This window comes from Struthio camelus, chromosome 3 (genome assembly GCF_040807025.1).
Source record: "Struthio camelus isolate bStrCam1 chromosome 3, bStrCam1.hap1, whole genome shotgun sequence".
Lineage (NCBI taxonomy): Eukaryota > Metazoa > Chordata > Aves > Struthioniformes > Struthionidae > Struthio > Struthio camelus.
This window is the reverse complement of record NC_090944.1, coordinates 115,262,059-115,284,810: the sequence shown is the minus strand read 5'-3', so window position 1 is coordinate 115,284,810 and position 22,752 is coordinate 115,262,059. Positions and strand designations below refer to the sequence as shown.

General features: G+C 37.5%; 1 protein-coding gene across 1 annotated transcript in view; it reads right to left on the bottom strand.

Moving 5' to 3' along the window:
- Nucleotides 1-22,752, bottom strand: part of KCNK2 (potassium two pore domain channel subfamily K member 2) — a 131,545-nt gene that overhangs the window by 100,807 nt on the left and 7,986 nt on the right. Inside the window, exon 2 of the mRNA XM_009668996.2 lies at nucleotides 6,845-7,038. Within this exon, the coding sequence (XP_009667291.1) occupies nucleotides 6,845-6,878 (34 nt within the window). The 5' untranslated portion in view covers nucleotides 6,879-7,038. The remainder of the gene's footprint in view (nucleotides 1-6,844; nucleotides 7,039-22,752) is intronic.

Below are 22,752 nucleotides of genomic sequence, written 5' to 3'. Positions count from 1 at the left end.
TTTCTTGTTGTTGTCTGTTTATTTGTTGGTAAATCCATTTCACATGCCAGAATCAAAGATGTGGCTCGAAAGTTAAAACTGAAAAGCTGCCTCCGAGCTCCACTATCCGGCCGCCGGCCACAAGCACAGTTATCTGCTACAACAAGACTATTCATGCAGGAAAAGAGCTAAGGTCTACAGTCTCAGTCATAGTTTAAGAAAGAAGAGGCAGAGATACTCTGTCCAGCTTGATATTTACTACCCACCCCAGAATAGTAGAGAAAATGCGTTCATTTTAATTTAGGCATTAGCTAAAACATTTTAGATGTCATGGGACAAAGAGATGAAGCTTGCTTGTTATAACAACATACTCATTCTCTTTCTACCTATTTCTGACTAAGATTTTGCAAAATTTGATGCTTCTAGCTCATTGGTTGGCATTTTAATACTTTTGCTCTCTCATGTGGGTTAGCACATCCTGAGTTTTGTTTTTAATGTCACATTTTTCTGAAATAAAAGTAGTAGTCAGAATAGGCTTCTGCTTAAAATATTATGGATTGCCAAAGGAATTCTGCTTTCATGCCTAAGAATAGAATGTTTTTATAGATCTATGAATGCACATTCTTCCAGAATGCATGTAAAGTATTTTCATCTGTCTCAAAATGTTTTATAAGAGATAAACCACATGAGCCCTTTTTAAAAAAAATAAAATAAAAAATATTGATTACTTAGTCAGTGAAGTGTCCCTACAGTGCCACGGCTTTATTTCAAAAAATTAAATATATTCTTCCTTTTGGAGAGCTGATTTTACCAAAGTTTTGTAAAAAAAAATCTGACTGTTAACTGTGTTCTGTAAATACAGGAATTATTTGCATTTTAGCAAAAGGATTGAAGTTATAATCTAGTACCTAATCTGTCAGAGTTTTCTCTCTCTGAGTCCCTTTAGGTAAGTAAGGAAAGCTTTGACGGATACAGGAATGGAAGGTTACAGAGCTGCGCTACAGTTACTTTGATCTAGTTGGACAGAGGTGACAGATAAAGAGTTCTCTGTAGAAAGCTCTATCACCAGGTACCCTCTGCTGGAGAACTGTGTCTCTTGCCTGGATCAGTACCCGGTTGCTCTCCATTCCTCCCCAATCCATGCAGGCTGAGCGCTAAACGGCTTTTTCTTTCCTTTAGCGCTGCAGAGCTTCATCGCTGCCAGCTCTCAGCCACGGGTCTCATGACTGAATCCCCTTGTTGCAGCAGCATAACCCTGCACTGTTGCAGAGTAGCATTTCACGTATCAGTTACAGAAATTATGGTAAACTTGGGCTACCTGCTTTATCCATTAAGTGCCTTTTCATAGAATAAATATTGACCAAAGAAAGCTGATCTCCATCTCCTCCCAAAACACTAACAAACAGAAGCTGAACAATGAAGACAGCCTGAGGTTCTGCAACTTTTGCCACTGATTTTGATTTAGGAGACTGCTATTGTGGGAGTGCTTCAGGAGGCCAAAACTCAAAGTCATCCCTATTTTTGCTCAGTTCTTATTCAGAAAAATCACAGTGGATTCTTTTGACTGAACATTTGGGATTGTTTTTATTGACAGGAACCAGAACCTGCTGAGACCTTACAGATTCCATGTAAGCTGACTAGGAGTGGACAGTCCGAAATATCAGCGTCTCCAGAGCAGTCCAGGATCAGGAAATTTGAAAATAAAGCCACTTCATGCCTGCTGAGGTGTGACTTCAGCCCTAGCACAGAGCTTGGTTAGCGAAACCTCCTGACCCTACAAATCAGATACCAAAATTTTCGTACAGCTAAGAAGACAAGTCACTGATCAGAGGTTAAGCAAGAGGAGGAGCTCTGTGAGAAGGGCACAGGTGGGAAAGGACAGTGCTTCCTGGGGCCTCCCTCTTGTTTCAGGGAAGGATTGGGATGAGTGTACCGCTGGGCTCCAAGGCCACCGGCGCTGCCTGCCCATCCACCAAGCACACCCTCATTTCTGCTCTTGCAATACCGCCAAAGTTCAGGGTCCACAAGTATCTCAAGGATCACAGCTTGGACACAGTGGCATAGACTCTCATTCATAGCTGCAGTGGTAAGGCTGATGTGTAGAATGAAGTACGCTGTTGAATTTGTTTTTCTCTAATCTACCTGTAGGCCTCCGTCTTTGAATATTAGCGCATGACAGCCTTGACTAGCTGAAAAGCCCTTTTATTTCCGATACTTCTTAAATATGCATCGAGAAACAATGGAGACTTTGCAGTTTAGCTAGATAAATGAGAAAAAAGGCAAGAGAAAGGAAGTGTCACTATCATGATCCCATTTTATACACTAACTACTGAGCAACAGAAATTAAATGACTTGCACAGCTGGAGATCAGTGTCCACCTGCAAAGAGACATTTCCAGCTACTCTATCCATTACGATAGTATACCGAGCTTTATTTCAGTGAAAGTGTGCAGAGAGAACCGCTGGGAAAAGAATTTTTGGATCTTGGCCTAAACCCGTGGGGATGTAAAAGAGGAGGAAGGAAAAAAAAAGTGCAAATGTGTGCTGGACTTGTGGAATCCTGGGCTACAATCTATTTGCTGAATTATTTCTTGCTGTTAACCTGCATTTTATCTTTCTATGAAACACGGCATGAAGTAGAACATCCCTCTCCCAGCCCACTCTGGTCTCCCATAAGAAAGGTACCGTTAGAAAAGGGAGTTAATTTAGCTCTAGCCCAGCTTAGCACTAATGCCTAAAGTAGATGAAGCCTGCAGGCTGCAGGACTGAATTGTACGTGAGCTCGAGAGACATTGCTGAGGACGTGACTGCAAAACCAGCTAGAACCAGCCCTCAAAGATACAGAATGCGATGGAGAGAGGTAACGGTTAACCTTCGGATAAGATAAGGCACTGCGAAGCAGGAACATAGCAACCATCCCGGGATATAGATGTGAACCAAACAAGAGGAAAGAGACCACCAGTTCAGTAAAGAAGACTGGAAGAGACTGTCACGGGCAGACGGGGAAATAAGACTGTAAGGAGTATAATTATCCCAACATTTCTTTGTTCGGGGTCTATCCCCGGAGGCACCCAGCTCGAGCTGTTACTTTGCTGTACCATCATTTAAATAAATAATTAAATTTGATGCTAGATGCATGTGAGACTCTGCTCCTCGGAAACCTAGGGCTGGACTATTTCCATAACAATATGTTATCTCTGACTAACTCAAAACTCACGCATGGAAAATTCTATGTATTTACTATAATGTTCTATGTAGTAAGCATTGTTCCAAAACACTAAATTGCTAATAAGTGGTCAAGCCTACATTAAATCACATATTTTTTCCTATCCATTAGACAAAAATAAAGAAAGATGCAATAAATAATACAGTGGAAGGATGCCAAAAAAAGATATTTGTCTTCATGTTATTTTGTGGTTTACCACATCATACTGAAGATTCAGCATTATACCATGTTGAATGTTATATGAATTTGCCTGCCAGCATAGACCAGCTCCCTTTTCTTCCAGAATGGAAGTAGGAAGCAAATCCTCTCTTTTCAGTACAGATTAACTAAGAGGGGAAGTGGTTACATGTATGAGGAAATTAAGCTACTATTTCATTTATGGCAATCAATCACATTAAAATACGACAAGATGAAAAATCTATTTCACCTCGATACGATGCCTCTCTGCTTTTCCCACATGCTTAGTCAGTACTGTTTATCTTTTAGACATCACACTTTACAGATTCTAGGAACTAACTTCTATCTTTTTCTTTGCTCACACTTCTTCAGTCCCTGCCTCATCCTCTTCTCCCAATTGTCAGCTTACCCCTGCCCTGCACTTGGTACTCTTTCAAATTTAAAATCTTGACCACGGTAGAATTCTCACCAAAGGCCAGAAGAAACAAAATGCATGCATGCTAAGTATACATAAATTTAAATAGTCTCTGCAAACTAAGTCCTTACAGCTGTAGGGGGCTGGCAAATGCCTGGCTATATTTATTGATGCAGCTCCTTAGCTAATCTGAATCACTTTAGAAAGTTTGAAGAACAGTGGCATAATGCAACAAAGGCTACAAGAATATAAAGATCATCCATTTGGCAGCAGTATGATCTAGGCAGTACCATAAATATTTGCAAAGCAGACAGCTGGTCAAAAACCTGGTGCCAGCTTTGGGACAGCCTTCTACTTCTTTTCCTTCACTTTCAAACATAAAACCTATTTCTAAGGCATTCAGAAATACCAGAAATATGTTACTTTCTCTTTTCTCCTCTGCTAATAGACTTTCATTTCAGCCTCTCCAATAGCCTCAGAAAATGAAGTTGAGGTGCTGTTTGTGGTATTAGGCTGTTATGATTTTCTGTTATTTCTGCTATTAACCTGACCTCTCTCATTTTAGATTACGCCTTTCCTGGCAACACCTGTCTTGCAAACATGGAAACAGGATCGATAACCTTAAAGATATACAGATTAGAAGTCTATTAGAGGCACTCTTCAAAGTAAATCTTGTCTGCTCTGGTTGGCTCTTAAGTATTAGAATTTATTTTTCATATGATAAGGTTTGGGGCTACAGCCCATGGCTAATATTCACTTCTACCTTCCTCTTACACGTGGTGCACCAATGGTCCTCTAAGACATACTCTAATATACCCCTTAGATTTAATGCCACAGATACAGAGAAGGACCTTATCCTGTTAATCCAAGTCCATGTGTGAAACTTCTATTTCAGAGAGGACTGAAGGAGCTACTTCCTTCTTCTGAAAAGTTCTTTTTTTTTAAATACTAACGTTGGTGAGACTTCACCCAAAAGACAGCAAATATTTTCACTGAAGTTATATTCATACATTTTGTAAAATCCAGATTGTATAATATAGCATGATGGCTCTGTTCCATTATGGTTCATTACTGCGTTGAAAACTACTGAGAGTGTACATTTTTCTCTTTATTGTTCTATCATTTCAAATTATGACTGCACTGCAGGTTAATCAGTGTAGTAAATATTCTAAGAACATTTATAGCCTAGCACCCTACTCACAGCCAGCAACATCTTCCTTCCCAGGTCATCCTGAGGCTTTACTTAGATACTAGTTAAGTAATTATGTTCTGCCGGCCTAAGGTGTCCTTCTAACTTTACAAATGTATTCTTCACTTGTCATGGACAGTTTGTAGTGTTGCTGCAGGCTGTGGAACAGCTGCCACACTTCCTGTGCATTCGGGTGCTTCAGCGACATTGGTACCTCTGTACAACTTACCTCAGTCACTTTCCAGACTCTTTAGACCAAGGGATAAAAGTTGATAAAAATTGGTGGTTTTCTGTTGATTCCAATATTTAAAATTAAATGTTTGAGTCTGTTAGTTTCCTAAAGAGTCAAAACTACTCATTGTTCAGCTACAGAGCTAACAGCTGACAGATTATCTAAAGCCTTTGATGTTGTTTCAGAAAGCAGTGTTAAAATAATATTACAGGAAAGTATGTAATCACTGATATTCTGAGAGGGTAAAGAAGGAAAGAAAGTAAAACAAGGAGAAATCACTGTAGGCTGGGCTTTTTAATCAGTAATTCCACTCTGAACATTTACATCCATATTACATGACTTAAAACAGTAAAAGGAATACATGACAAAGGATTTAATTAATTGAAGAAAACGTGACACTTCAATAAAAAGTGTTAAGTATTTTGGATGGCATAATTTGAGCATAATTAAGCATTCAGAATAAAGATAAATTTTAGCACAATTTCAGAAATGTTAAACAGTAAACAGTGATCCAAAGCAGAAAGATAACTCTGTAAACAACAGAATTGTATTAAAGAATAGAGTTCCATCACATAGCACTAAAAGTTCCGTTGTGAAGGTGATACGTAATTTATCTCCAAACCAACAAAATTACTCAAGATTATGTTTAGCCTTATGCTCAATAAGGACTACAGACAACGAAGTAGCAGCAGAAAATTTCCGTGCCCTCAAACAAGAACTACTCATACATCACATTGGAAAGAGGGAGAGATTTTCTAAAGTCTTGCACAAAAAGAGACAAAATAGAACAAAAAAAAATGCCCACAAAAGCAAAAAGAAATATTCTAAACCCAAAATAGATGATTCTGTGGTGGCTGGAAGACTCACTTCTGATTCAGAAACCTAAGGTCCAAGCCTCTAGTCTGAATCAAGCAGAGCTGAGCTCTGAAAAAAGATTTTCCTATCTCACGCAGTCTAAGCACTAGAGTAGTAGTTTTTTCTTTCTCAGATTTTGGCTGTGATTTTCCTTTAGGGCCTGCGAAAACTTTCCAGTCAAAATCTACATAACTGTTGGTAATTCCCAAAGAAAAACAGAAGCGTCTCTAATATTTGATGACAGTAAGACTATTCACACTAATGTGTTTAAGTGAAGGTATGTGTTAAGTGATTGACTCAATAAAGATCAGATTACTTAACAGTTTCCCAATCCCCAGGCTCCAGATTAATCATTGCATTGCTATATGTAATTGTAAATCAATATGCACAGTGATATCTGTGGTCAGATCAAAGTTAAGGACATCTTCAACTTCCCAAATAAGGATTCTCAGCAGTAACATACCAGATAACTGATGAATTTTATGTAAATTATGTCATCCAGATATAGAAAATCTTAGCTAAATACATGTGCTTTGTGATTAAATGAGACCTTTATACGAGGTCAACGTTTCACAAGAAAGGCAGTTAACTAAATTAAGACATTTTTATTTGAAACTGATGTGTACGTAATTGAGGCATTTTCTCTCAGTTAATCAACTAATGTAATTTTACATTCTAGTCCACCATCTCAAGCCATGAAAACTGATGACAAATTGTAAAGTTCAAGCATATTAAATAATAGTGAGTATTTGTCTATAATAGTGGTACTTACAGTAGAAATTATGTCTTGCTTGTGGGTTCCTCATTTGGTGATGTAATATTCAGAAGTCACCATGCTTTTGTTCTTAGATAAAGCTTTTCCTTTATGGCTCTCTCTAAGTAGTCTTCTGAAGAAGTCATTTCGTCATAAGGTATTCTCTTCTGAAGTGCATATATGTTCTGTTTCTGTATTTCCTGTCCAAAATACTCAATGTACATATAGAAGTAAACCAATGAGTTATTAGTTATGATACATGGAATTTACATCATGTTTTACATCTTCAAAGCACTTTACAAATGACAGCTGATTGAACAGGTTAGAAAACACTTAAAAACCTGAACCAAAATTACCACGAGTCCTTTAAAAGATTGGATAAGTGTATCTCAAAAGTTCCAGAAGGCTTTAAAAGACCACAGCTTCTCTACTATGAATGAATAGATCAAAATCAGTGTTCCCATTAATTCTTCCTTTCTTTAGTATCATTCACGTGACATGCAGATGCAGCATGCGGTCTCACTGCTGCTGAACGATTCCCACTACACTTTAGAGTCAGGTGTGCATCAAAGTATATCATGCGCTCCATTCTTTAAACAAGGAAGACTTACATTGCTACAATTTATTTTTTAATTTATGAGATTCCTAAGTAGTAGTCACAAACCAAGCTTTTAGGCATCTTTTCTCAGCTCTGTCAATGGTCATTGATTAAGAGAGAGATAGAGTACCAGGATCTTTACAGTATTTGACTTTATCTTCTGTAACCTTTTTTAAATGTAATGCTTGATATCTCCCCTATTCATTCTTCTTCCTCATGGGTCATGATACTATGATTATTTCAATTATACATTTTTAAAAAGAACTCTTAGTTATTTCAGTTGCACACAGATGCCAAGTTCAAATGTCAGCGATCTGAGGCATACTCTGCTTTTATTTTTCTTAAATTCCTCTGAAAAATATATATAGGTCATACAGTTATTCCATATTCTGGAAAGTCATATCACATAGGAATCTTACACTATACAGTTGTTCCTGTTCACCTACAGTTTAAACAGTGAGCTGTTTCAATGTTAGACTATGCTGAACCTGCAGAAACTGGTCTCTCTGTTAAAATACTTGTGAAAATGTAATTGTCATAATTGACACCTAATAAAATGCAGCCACATAATACTACTTTAAGTAATGAAGTGATATAACAGTCATATAATCTTATTCTGTAATTTCTGATATATAATATTAAATATTTGAATATATAGGCTTTTTTAGGATAATGAGTGTAATTATATCTGTTAAATATTGTGTTATAATCCACTTGCAAATATAGACATCTATCTGCAAACAAAAGAATGTTATGTTCAGTAAAGGAAAATCTGGTTTGACCCCTGGGACTCTGACTTGCAGCCAGACGTTTCTGCATACTTGATTTCTGATTCACTACTTATAATTCTGTATCTTTTATGGCCAATTGATGAACTCCTCTAGACAAAGAGAAAGCCATCTAAAAACACTTCATCTGAAGGATGTGTTGCAGGGAACTCAATCCCACTCTTATTCAATCGAAAGGGAATGTTTTTCATTTCACAGGTTGGTAAGATGGGCCCAGTATCTGGTAACAGACCCCTATGTGACAGCATTAAAGCAATTACAGTGCTTATGGCCAGCGATATGATTTCATTTTTTAATGAAAAAACCTCATAAGACCTCTTATTATGGAGATGTGCTTTATCTGAGTCACTGTGGTAGATACTTCCACAGTTTCACATAACTATCTCTCACAACTTTCCACTAGGAGCTCTAAAATATTTAATATTTTGCTTAAAGCCCTGATATCTAAAGTCAAGGAAATATTTTCAAACCCCAGGCTTTTTTCTTTGATTTCTTGACCTTTTGTTTGCAGTGAAGAGCTGGAAATGTGAATTGCAACTGACAAAGGCGAAATAAAACAAGACCCTGACAGTATTTCTGATTAACTGTAAGACTATACTTACCAAGAATGTGACAGCTAAGCTTTTGAACAGCTAAAGTGAAGATGTAGATATTTTACATTTTATAGGAAAATCTGTCTTGTAGCAAAACTATTGCTATAACTACCCGTTATTTGCTAACATGCATTAGTGTAAGGAGCTCTGTAAATTAGAGACAATTTTTTATTTCTGTGTGTTCAAAGTAAAGGATCCCAACTTTGCTGAAAGCAATTGCCATTTTATGTAACAGTTCTGATCCACAATGTTCCTATGCTCCCACTTAGTGTTTGAAGTGATACAGATTTTTGATCCAGCTTTCTGTCTCTCTGTGAAAAACAAACATTCAAATGTTGCCATTGAAGAAGCAACAAGAATCTATCCCACATAAAACTAAGCATCAGGAATTTTAAGTCAAAAATAAGGAAGAAGTTATTGGAATCATACAAAGTATCACAGATGTTCAAAACAAGCCTGACACTGTGATCTAAGAGTATAAATTATCAGGAGAGATTTTCCATATACCATGTGTTTCTGCTCTAATTCTGTTTTGATTGCTTGGCTCCTTCTTTTTCTTTCCAAGTGAAAACATTTTCCTGGTGTGCATGTCTAGGAAAACACTTTCAGATGATCAGTTCTCTTTATTTAAGCCATTTTTGATCATTTGGTTCTTATGCAAGCACATAAATTGCCTGTTCTTATTTCTGTAAATTGTGTAATTCACTTCTGTGAGCAACTGCCACAACTCTCTATGTAAATCTAGAGCAACTGCACCTGCAGACTGACGATAATTAGGAATGTATTAAATGAATTCACTTAATAGACATCCACTGCAGATAATGAAGCTCTTCTAGTTTAAATCTGGGATGGAGAAAGATTCAGGCTTTGTAATTCAGACTAATTATCAAGCTTTCTTGAAATTCCTAGATGAATGGGAATTCTGCTTGAGTTATCCATTAAGAATCAGGACATATCAAATTGTTTTCTTTGACCAAACAGTGCAAATCTCACTTGTAGTCCAAGACATTCTTAATTGTCACATCATGCCTCTCACATTCTGCAACCTTCAGTTGCTTACATTTTCTAGAGACTGAAAAAATATTACAGCTAGTAGATACTATACTAATTTCCATTTTGTCCTCACTATCTCTCTCCTTTCTTTCCTCTACCCACTTCTCTCCAACCCTGTCCCCAAAATTATTTTTCAGCCCCTCTTCAGACTCTGCTTTAGAATGCATTTATATCGCCTGGCCCAGAAGGTCTTCACATCAGACAGGACCATTTTTCATTAAAAATATTAATAACTAGTTCCATAATTTTATCTTGCTTTATGAAATGGTTTTGGTATTTCTTTTGCTTGATTCCATGTTTAGACCACTTATCTGTGTTTTTTCCCTGTGTGTTTGCAATTTGCAGTTGTGAATGTATTCTCCAAAGGTCTGAATTATTCATTTGAATACAGTTTCACAACACTCTTAAACCCTCACAACGTCACTAGCTTTTTTTCCTTTCCACCAAAAAACTCATCCATAAATGCCAAGTTTGTCTTTTTGATTGAATTTTAAATTATGGAAATACAGTTAATTTTGAATGGTTTCCCATAAACGCATCTCTCTCTTATGCATTGCCTGATACATTAGAAATCTACGCATTCAAGTATAGTAGCAATAAACACCTGACCTTGGAATAGACCCCAGAAGCATTTTCCCTAATAGTAGTTGTCATCCTGCCATCAGGCAGTTTTTATTGAGTTATACTAGCTGATAGAAGACAGCATAAGAAAACATCCAAAGTTTCAAGAGCCTTTTTGGTGTTCCACCCTCAAACATAAACCTGTTGACATTTTATAACAAATAAAATAAATTACTCCAATTGCCCTTCTCTCAAGCAGGTAATAATTTCCTGTTTACAAAGCTCAACAGAGTTCAGATCCTTGTCTCACACCTAAGCCATGGCAAACTACAAAAAAAAAACAGGAGCAGGAAACTTGCTTGTCCCTTCTCACATCACAAGACAATTAACACCAGCGAGTCACTATAAATGCTGGGCTGAAGACATCCACCTACTTCCGTAGCTGGAGTAACGGGCCTCAATTCCAGTACCTGAGAACATGGCCCATGTCCAAATGTAGCCCAAGTTCAAACCTCCTGCAGGGACAAAATTCCCTTGAGGTTGACTGTTGCTGCCTGGCTCTGGCCGTGAGCTCCCAGCACGGCTTGGTGCCCGACCGCACAGACAACGCAACTGGTGGCCAGGGCACGCTCGAGCCTCCCCATGCAGCAGCCACCACTCTCACTGGGGCACGCGTGCTGGTGTTCTCACCGGAGCAGCAACACCAGCAACCTGCCTAGGAACTGCTCCCCAGCTTCAGCAGCTATGGAAATCCGCCTACTTCATCCTATCAACACTGCTAATCCACTTCGGAGAAAAAAAAAATCTGTCCTCAGCTAAGATGCAGCAGCTTCTTAAAGCATCTCTCAGTTGCCCCTGAAGGTATGCTCATTTTCTGCTTTGACACAAAGTCAAACAGACAGGTTTCAGGCAGTCCGGGAGCTGATATTACCTAAACTGTCCGACTTTGTACTGAAACAGATTGAGGAGTGCTCGCACGATGACTTAGAGTGAATTAGCTTGTAAAAAGCTATTGCTTATTACTTCTTACCTTTTAGTTATCAGTTCTCACTTTAGACACAATGCCTAACAATAGTCCTATAGACTGTACGCATGCTAACCCATGAAGTGCAGACGCAAATTTAGCATGTTAGCAAGCAAGCCCTTACTCAGCTTGGATAAATAAACCAAGTACTCTTTGACTGAATCTGAGAATATTTACTGAGAATATTATCTGAATGCTTTTCTTATTTAGATAAAGACGTCACCTCCCTTGCCTTCTAAAGATGTAAATTTCCTAAAAGTGTCATGTTTTATATACCTAAACCAGCTATGCCATTTACAAATATAAAGAAAAAGTGAAAGAATGGCATCATTATGTCATCAGAAAAATATTCAAAATAAGAATTTTCTAAAAAAAAAAAAAATTCATATCAGACTAATTCCATTCCTTTTGAAACCCATGGCAAAATAGCACTTTGGAAGTTGCCATACAAAACTTAGTAGGAGTTAGAACTATAAAGTCTTTTTCTAACAAAAAGATTTGTCTGCTTTAAAAGATACAGAAATTTCACATAACCAGTATTCTATATTCTTTACGGTTTGCATTTATTCAATCTCACATCATTTGACTAAGAAAAGACTGACTCTAACCCCTTCTATAGATGCAGATACTAAGACTGCCAGAACTGGAAGAAACAGGAATAAAACTTCTCTGGCTCTGTACTTCAGTTCCTAAGGAATGTATCAATTACAGAAACCTCATGCAATGTCTAGAAAAGGCTTACCTACTGATACTGTTGGAAGGCAAAAGTTTGTGTGCACGTACCTTGAACAGCATCACAGGCATAACCACATTAGTTTAAGTTAATGGCATTAGTGACTCCAGATACAATGAACTATTTATGATGATTACTTTGTTTTCATCTAAGAAATGGAGAAAAACAGCTCCACAGCAAATGAATTGTGGATTTTAGATGGAAAGTGTATTTTAAAGACACAGGTTTGTATGTACATGCATTAGCACAAAAAACATTTTTACATAATAGCAATACCATACTACATGAACACACAGCTACAGGTTCAGTGAAGGTAAAAGGCAAAGAACACAGAACTGAAGAGAAAATACTTTTCATTCAGGTTGACAAGACTGTACAAGATCCAAAGGGTTTTTGCACATTTATGTGAACGTTTTGTGTAAGAATATCCAGAATTATATACTTGTTACATAAGTTACATAAAGAGAAATGAAATAATTTGTATCAGTTCTTAAACAAATTTCCCCTTATTAGTACTGCAGATGAGAAATCATATAAAAAGTGTGAAAAGTCCCCAGGATTAAGGATGAGTGTAAAGAAACACCAGAAGAATACAATGACAAAGTCAGAAAGGCTATGAAGCAAAATGAGTTTTAGAAGTAAAGATCATAAAAGCAGCAGGAAAAGGTTCTATTAATACTTCAGAATTAAGTGAAAAATGAAGTATAGGTTCATTACTTCATAAGGCAAAAAGAATAAATAACAGAAGACTCAGAAGAGGTTGAAGTATAAGGTAATAAGGCAGTTTAACACAGTTTTAGTTTCAGTGCAGTCTTACCTTGCTGAGGTGGTGTTCCCCCCAGGAAAAAGACCCCCCATGTCTTCGTGGAAAATCTACACAACCGTGAGGTAACTATATTGGCAGTCACAAAGTTCATATTAAAATAACATTGATGCTGTGGCTACAGAAAGGTCTGAGAAGGAAAAATGAACTGTTACAACCATTTTACAGGGAACAGTGTGGCATACAGATGTATTTGGGTTCCAGGGGAAAGGAAAGGAAAATGACAACAACTTGTATTTCTAAGAAAAGCACTCTCGCCTTGAATGATATTGCATCAGTCTTAGAAATGGCCTCTTAGCCAACAGCTACGGGAAGGAATGAGTGTTCATGAAAACAGCTGCCAATTTGGAGAAAAGAATGGAGCATGAAAAGGGAGAAGTTTGGGACACCATTGACTGCAGTCCGTCCTGTGTTAATCAGGCATAGCAGTTTTCAGCTGTGTACTGTATTTAACCTTTTTTATAAGATCATCCTACTCCGAAAAATATAAAGACAGTCTTTCCTTAAGCAGCCTCCTTCTCATACACACTTGCAAACTGCCAACTTCAACAGAGTCAGTGCAGCCAAGGAAGGATTTTAAGGGCTGGATTCTGTTCCTCTTGAATCAACAGAATCAGCTGCATGCTGTCTGCTGCTAGAGCTGCAGTAACTCACTGTGGTCAATAGGTCTGTACAGACAGGATCAATCTGAAGACTGTGAGACTGTGTCACTGGAGACAGCAGCACTCAATATCCTTAGCATGAGAGTTAGGTGAGTTATTTACAGTCACTTTTCAGAAAAGAGCTAGAACTTCTTTTGACTATTTGTGAGCACACCAGAGTTTTAGAAAATATGACTGCTTTTATATACTTGAGGCAGACAGATAGCTAATGCTTCTTAAAAAGACACAGAGCTGCATTTTAGAAAATAGTATCCCATAAGTTAACATTTAAATATTTATATGTCAAATAGATGACACCAGACACTCAAACATCTTGTACATGCTGTTCGCATTGCATTAAGCTGTTCTGCTTGACAATGGGACCGTGACATTAGGAAATGATAATGAGCCTTTCTGATGAGTCTGACTGCCATCCAGGTAGCATCTCTGGAGCAGCACTGGCTTCATAATTTGCTCATATCCCCACCACCCACTCAGCATTCCTGTGGTAAGACTCATATTTACATTGTTGTTATGAAGAGGTAAGGAATCTCACCCAAGAAACACAATCGACACGTGAATGGGTTGCACCAATAGTTAGTCTAATAGCTGCATTTTAGTTCCAGTGCTGCTGCAGAGCATACTCCAGATGGCCTGGGTGTCGTGAGTATCTCCTATTGCCTGCATCTGAAGGAAGGCAAAAGCTCTGCAGTCCTTCAGAAAGACTAAGGCTGGTAGTTTTCTTAGTAACAGTGCTAAGGAAAACCAAGCCTGTAAGTTACCCATTATTAAATGTAATGATTCTATTAATGGACAGCCATTACAGATGTATCTCAGCCTTTCTAATGAATTCACAAGCATGAAGAACAAAATGATTTCTATTTCCCACAGAGTACGTATGTCAGATGTGATGGTCTGAAAGATAGATAAGAACTGATCTGCTAAATCCATGCTAACATTCAGGATCCAAAAAAAATCAAAATGTTCTCCACTGCACTTAAACAGCAGGCATCAGATACTTGCTGATCATAATCCAAAACTTATTATAATCTTTTCCCAGAAGACAGAAAAAAGAGTAAATAGAAGTATTTCCAATTATTTCTGTAAAAAGCGGAGAGTGTCACTGTTAAAAGTTAATCTGTTTAATTTTGTATCCAAACTACTCAAAAGGACAATGTACTTCCAAACTGCTGTGAACTGTATAGCTCTTCCACTGACTTATAGGTAAATGGCCTCCTACTGTGATTTAGTTTATAGGAACAGATCGTTCAGATCATGGATTTCTTTCCACAATGAGACAGTAAGATGCTACTGACTGGTATGCTTGAAGAGGGAAAGAGAGACTTTATTCTTCTCCAGTTCACCAGGTGAGGGAACAACAGTATCAAAAATAGATCCTAGTTCCACTTCCTACTGTCACATGCTAATTCTACAGCCAAAAAAAAGCTCTTCTAAGGATATGGAGCAGTACTACTCCTGTGCCACACAGACATATATTTTAGGGCCAGCAACAATCAGACTGGATGAGAAGGAAGAAATATATGCAAGAATGAATACAAGTGAAAACTCCATCTCTACTACACAGATTGCAGTAGTTCAGAAAAGTAAGTTGAAAAATGCAAAATTTTGATGTGAGGGCAGGAAAATAGCAAAAACTTTCCTGCCTTTTGGCTAACCCAGAGCCCTTCTAAGCTAGGATGGTTGCAACTGTCCCCAGGGGAGGGTTAGAGAGTATGTTGAGAGGGCAATTAGAGTAATCAAGCTCAAGATAGAGATTTTCTTGTCACCACTTCTTAGAAGGATAGGAATAGTTTGCCCAACTCCAGCCTTGGGCCCAATCCCTAACTTTTGGGACAGAAATAAATAATATTTCCTACATTGCTGAAATGCTTTGCCGCAGCTCTGTTGCAACACAAGCAAATAAAAACTGGCTTCCAACTTTTTTTAGCCTATACCTTCCCACTACCGTGCAAATTACATCCATCTTACCTTCCTTCTTACCAGCCTGTCATTTTACACATTGTTTCTGCATTCCATCCAAATGTTACCTGATTACCAAAACAAACCACCAAATCACCCTACATATTCCTAAATTCACTTGAAGCTGCTAAATGTAACAATGTGATAAAATAGTACCTATTATGTTACATTAAAAATCCAAGCACCTAAAAGCATGAAAATGAATAATTAAGGACATCAGCCTTCTGCTGCCCACAATATAGTTACGTTATGCCTAGTTCATCACAATGCCATTAACTGTCACACTTTGATTGTTTTTAAAATGTATAATTTTGTTTTCTTAATGTCAGTATCAAAATGTGTTTGTTCACTAGGAAGACTGGGGTCTGGATGGAAGCTACCTAGACAGCTTCATTAAAGATATTAGGTTCATGAAAAAAAGGACAAGCATTTAGAACTAGGTTGTATTGGCTTTTACTGATGTCTAATGGGAGAAAAAAGGCATGAAGCACATTAACTTGAACCTATAATGCAATGGAGGTCTAATAGAACCAAAAAAGCCCAAAATATAAAATGATTAAATGCAGGATAGTCCTTTAGTCCAGAAATAGGACTGCTGTAGGACAGCTGCTACAGCAAAGACTTTCTAAATTTGAAGATAAACAAATGATAACCCCCACGAATATATAACAGCATTTTTTCCTAAATTTCTCTTGCACTTAAGTAGTCAAGTAATTTATTCCAGATTATCCAAAACAAAAACTAATGTGACCTATTTAATATAATTTAGATTTTGACCACATCAACCTGAAGTTTTAGCATCAGACAACTCATATAGGAGTCTAAATAAACATTCATACAAATATTTATAATTCAAGAACATTAGTCAGATCTGCATTCCTTTTCTTCAAATTGAAATGAGACATTTGGTAGAGCTGGTGATGGAAAACATATTTCAAAATTGCATTCAAATGCCTGAATTTTACATTCTCACAGGTAAGAATCAGCACCTAATCTGAAACCATGCTCTTTTTGAGGTCAGTAGGAACTTTGCCATTCATGTCAGCATTATTGGAATGTCATCTATGCATCCATCTAGCCCAGAAATTGAAATATCAGTGTTGAATTTTGGCAGGTTGCCCTTGCATCAGCTCTTTGATTTGTTTCTGCTTAAACAAGCACTTTGCAGAACTAAGAGCCAGCTCATGCTATTGGAACCATCATCTTGAATGGAGACAAGCACTGCTTTGAAAGGAGTCAGGTAGTATGTGGATAAATACATGAGGGAGATGAAACCTGAAGATGGATTTCACAAGCTGAAAGAGAATAGATCAAATTGAATTATTCATCCAGTTCCAAACATCGATTAAATCCATAGCTGGTGGCTGAGGGCTCAAGCCAACACAGATTTACAACCGAATAAAATCTGCTACTAGGAATAGTTCCATCAGTAGGGTTTATACAGCAAGCTAGTCTCCCCTTCTCTCATATTTGAGACAGATTCATTCAAGGTCTCATTATCTTGCTCATGGAAGGCAAGGGGAGAAGATGAATTACCTTTTTCCTAACCTGCAGTTCAAAGACAACAGGTGCCTCTTCATTTTTAGAAGAAGAGAATTTTAAATAAAATTGTATTTATTTTTTGTAATAACAAAAGTATATAAATTGAAGAAATATTTGGAGCTAGATTTTTAAGACCATGTTACCTAGCCATTGATGAATATGGATAGTTTATTTAAATTTTTGAAGTTGTGATAGAAGCAGGCAGAAGTTACTTTTGTCTTTAACATTTTACAGTGGGCCACATCTTAATAATTGCTATTTGCTTTCCTCTGAAGTATTAGGTCATGGTCATTGTAGGAAGCAAGATATTTGACTTGATCACTCAATAGTCTAATGTGATTCAGAAAGTCACACGTTCCTATCTCCTTTAAAACCCACAGAGATACAAATGTTACACAAGTGGATCTGATAAAATCAGGCTACTTTTGTGGTCTATTTGTAACGCACAAAGCAGCATACTATTGATGCACCAAGCACAAACTCAATAATATTAAATTGTTCTTGAAAGATACAGCTTATCGTTTATGTTCTGTCTATCCAGACTTTCATTAAAAGAGGCTAGGTACTGATGAAATGTCTTTGGTCTGCACTGCTTTCTGAAGACTCTTTCTCACAGGCTCCAGCCTGCCAAGCCAGAGAAGTAAGTGGCAGTAGAATGCCCTGCAAAGTGCTGTGATTTCCAGTACAAGCAGAATATATGTATATATGGAATTCATACTGAGATGACATTTGGGGTGCCGAACGCTTTCCTGTTTGTTGAGGACACAAAATAAATCAATAGGAGGCACATCTATTGTGTATTTTTCAACACAGGCATTATATAGAAAACAAAAGACTTAACATGTGAGACTGGAAAGTAATAGCATTTTCCAAAGGATAAGATTTCATCTTCCAGGCTGGTTCACCTCCTATTTAGATTTGTTTTTTGTTGGCAGAATTATATTTACTCCAATGGAATCACTCTTTACTCAACTCTGAGAGCAAAGCAATCTGATTCCTCCCTGTCTTCAGAATCAGCATAGTTGTGATTCAACACTTTTATGATTTTCAAAAAACATCCTAGTCTTTCAAAAACTGGTCCTTTTTAAGTTGTTTTATTCTTGGTCGAGTTTCAAGCTTCATGTAATTTGTGTTGCTAATATTACCTCATTTTAAAACAAGGCTTAGTACATTTTTTCAGCTCATGACCTTCCTTAATATAATCGCTATAATTGTACTTTAGCAAGAGCACTTGAATGCTTGAAAAAAGTATCTTATTAAATTCATGATAAAGTGCAGACTGAGCAATTATATCCTGGAAGGGGAAAAAATCACCAGCAACTGCACATTACAAAGGTTGCAAAGTGCCTAGATGAGCTGGCTGTGCCTCTTTGATTGATGAACAACAACAGATATGCATGAAAGAGTGTGATTGCCTCCAGCATGTCTCTGCCTTCAGCAAAGACAGAGAAAAGGGAAACCAAAGTGCTTTACAGAAACCTGCTCTCTTGTCTACCCTGAGAGGCTTGCAAAATAAATAATATACATTAAACGTAGGCAACTGGAATGCAGAATGTATATGCCATCATATACTATGTTTCAGCACATTCATCCAAATTCATCTTCTGTGTAATTTCTGTGGACCTATTTAACAAAGGACAAATGCGGCTCTTCAATAAATTATATTCTGCTCTGAATAAAATCAGCCACAATAGTTGCGTGAAAACCTAGGACTGAAGTCCAGTCCCTTAATCGGATTTGGAGAAGCAGTAAAGTTGCATTTGAAAGTATGTAGTTCCAAAGACAGAAGACACTGAGACTGACATACACTCCCTCTGTAACTATATTGCGTTTGCATGGGCAAGTGCTCCACAGGACAACTAGAAGTTTACCCTACACGATGTCTTTCCTTCCTCAGCCACCACCGGTGTGGAAAAACCTTAATCATTAAGAATTCAACACGGAAGGAGAACAGTGAGAAGCTGCAGAGCAGAAAAATCACCCTAAAGTATTTCTCTCTCTTTGTAGTATTTGTACCCACTGATGTTCACACTGCAAAACACTCCTGAAGAGCATTCCCTAGAACCTGACATTAGCATCAGCACAGTTTCTAGTAGAGCACCCCGCTTTTGCAACTGGTCTTTTCTAAGGGCTGCATGGCAAATATGAATGCTGCTGTGTTTCATACAAATCCCACACCAACATTATTCAGCTATAACAGGAATATATTGGGGGCTAACTTTCACCCACTACTATAGCAACCAGTCCTCCAGTCTTGCCTCCCTCCCCTCCCCCCAACTCCTCTAAGAAGGAATTGTAATTTTAAGCAATGTCCATTTGTTCTCTAGAGTTACAACTTACGGGTCATGTCTCATTACATGCTGCATCAGTGGCAAAACTCCACTGACTGGAAAGAAAAAGTACTAATACTGGAGAAAATCCACATTTCTGTTGGTAAAGAAATAAACAAGTCCATTGTCTGCAGACTAGGCAATATTGCTTCTTGCTCCAATATCTCAAAGCAATTCCCATTAAATCATTCCTGTAGCTTAACAGTTAAACTCTCTGGTGACTCAAGAATATGGAGGATAAAATTAACAAAAACCTGTTACATGTCAGCAATAGAAGACCCCTGTTAGTTGTAAGCACCTTTGCACTATCGTCTTCTTTTCAAATGATGAATAATTTCTGCAAAAAAAATCACGTTGTGTACTGGTTCCTTTATGATTTTGTTGTTTGCAAAGCTTTATACCAGATACATTTCTTCTTAGTCCAAATTGTTTCAGTATTTAATTGTGATCTGATCCAGTTCTCTCCAAACCTAACAATAGCTGCTTTTATCAATGCGTGGCCTTTAAGAAGTATCACACTAAAACAAACAGTTATCATGCTTTCAATTGCGTGCTACTATAAAACCCAAGAACCCAAACAACTTCCAGACCTTGACGATTCAGCGGACAACTCTTATTCCTTGTCATTCTCCGCTCCTTTTTTCCCCTTTATATGATTTAAGTCAAACTTGCAAGGTTGTACGTGTTCTCACAGACGATTATCCTAAAATAAGTCAACTATCACCTGGGATTTTATAGCTGGAACACGTGCATGGATATGGTTCAGGGAGGAGATCAGCAGTCTATAGTGCAGCCCTGTAATCTAAGAAGTTCTTCCCTTTGCAGTGAGATTAAAGGTATCTTGGCTTTGGCATCTAGAAATCTAGATATCCATTAAAAATCTGGAATACTGTGTCAGCAGCTGTTTTAAACAGAAGTTACCAGACGGTAATATTTGTGTGGGTATCACTTAGTCTGGCAAGGAAAAAGCTAATGATGCACAAAATGCTTTGATGTACAGTCCTCAAGCAGTAAACTTAAGAGTGGTATGAGACCTACTAGAAGTACTCATCCACCCTACTTTGCAACTATGTGTCATGTAAATAATTGTTAACAATATAAGTGTATAGATAAAGAGATTAACTTATTTGGCATGTAAGGGTCTAAGCACCATCCCTTCAAGACTACTAATATTTGTGAACTTGTGTGTAAATTTTGCTGAAAGCTATAGATCACATTTTAGATGTATTGCAGTTAAGAGTTCCTGGTGGGTGTCTGGAATATAAAAATCCAGCAGCCATATGGAGATTAGAATACACGCCTCTTTCAATCATACTTTGGAAATGGAACAAGATGACAGACTAAACCCAAAATTCAACTTAGTCTGTCAAGTTTAACACCACAGGAAAGCTCAGAAAATACTATTTATAGGGGTATATCACCAACAAAAATAAACTAGAATTGTTCCTTACAAAGGTTTTACGGTAATTAATTTCAGAGCTATACGTTGCATGCATACGCATAAGAGGCTCTAATTAGACTCCTTTGATATGAATGATGTGACTGACACCAGAAAAACAACAGACGCAATAAGAGGATTTCTTGCGCTGGTCTTGCAAGGATGTGCGAAGACTCAGAAGGGTCTAAGCACCACCTATATCCTGTTTTCTTTATTTACAGAATAAATCCACAGAGCTTGATACATGCAGAAATAAGAGAAGTAGCAACATCTATTAAACCGTGTGCTGTTTGCAGAAATACAGCCAAGTATCTGTGGTCTGCCTTTCCACTCTTCCTCTAGAGTTGATGCACCGTATTTATGACCAAACTGGCTAAGCAAAACGCAAAGCTAAAAACAGGCACTCAGATGCACCTTGATTTCACATTTTCACTCCACCCTCGAGGATCTGCACCATAAAAATAGAAACCTATTTTAAGTCCATCTTTTTACAGGTCAGGGCTCAGCTGGAATCTCCCTGAAAATAGCATTGTACAGGTACCCTCCTGATTTCAATTGCAATGGTGAAACTTTTATCAAAGAATACAAAATAAGATTGAGTGATTAGTTCAACATTGTTGTGTGCTGGAAAGCTCACTGAAACAGCACTGTGCAGATTCTGTTTTTTACTGAAAAGTAAGTATAGCAGGCTTGTTTTGCCTTAAAAACTCTACTTCTCATAAAATAAATTTTTCATAAAAAAGCACAAGTCTGTTGACAAATAACAGATAATCAAAGTCTAATGAAGATCAGATATATTATGTTCGTAAACATATACATCTATAAAGCATAAACATATTACTCTTCATTTGTGCTCTTAGGAGAGAGTGCCTTAAGTATGCATATGCTAAACACCAGACCGTTTAAAATAAACTGGAGTAGAATTCACTATAGATGATATAAGCTAAAGTAATTGGTCTGTGACTCCAGTGATGACCCTTTGTTCCTCTGTCTTGCTATATAGGACTTCTGAGAAAGAAATTATAGTGATAATTATTGTCCCTAGAAATTCAAGACTGAATAATCACATCAAATCATATCAACTTATTTATGTATTTTTTTATTTGTTCTGTTGGACCATTTCTCCAGGACAACTATTATATTCAATATCCTCAGTATATTAGCATCCTGCAGTAATGTATTTAAGTTGAGCATGTTTATTATATTTATTAACTGAAGGACAAAAATAACAGAATGAGATGTAATAGAACACATACATCTTTTGTGTAGTTAGTAAGCAATATATTTAATTGTTTCTCCTACATGTTTGTTGATTTAAATGTGAGTCAACAAAAGGTTCCAAATTCAATACAACTTACCTAGCACAGACCAAATCCTGTGCCAGGGGTCTGAGCAACCCTAAACTTTAAATGCTGCTGAGGCCCTAGAAGTTTCTGCAACAACAGTCATAAGTGCTCACTTAAGAGCATCTGTATGTCTGCACTGGGGAATGGAGACATCTCCTGTGCTGCCCTGTGTCCATCAGCAAGAATATAGTCACATAATGGCCTGTCTAGCGGTGGTATGTGGCAATGACATATGAAGAAACCTGGCCAATGTACTCCCTTCGCTTTCCCAGAACCTGAAATGCACTTTTCCAGCACCTGAAGTGTGAAAACATCTCTCGTTCAAGAGTGAAAAGCTCTTGTTCAAGAGTGCTCTTGTTAAAGCACTCTTCAAGAGTGCTCATTGAGAATGAGTTGAGGATTAAAAAAGTAAGTAAAAGTAAGTAAGTAAAAGCTACAAACCACCCATATTGCTTGTGATAGAAGGCCAAACCTCA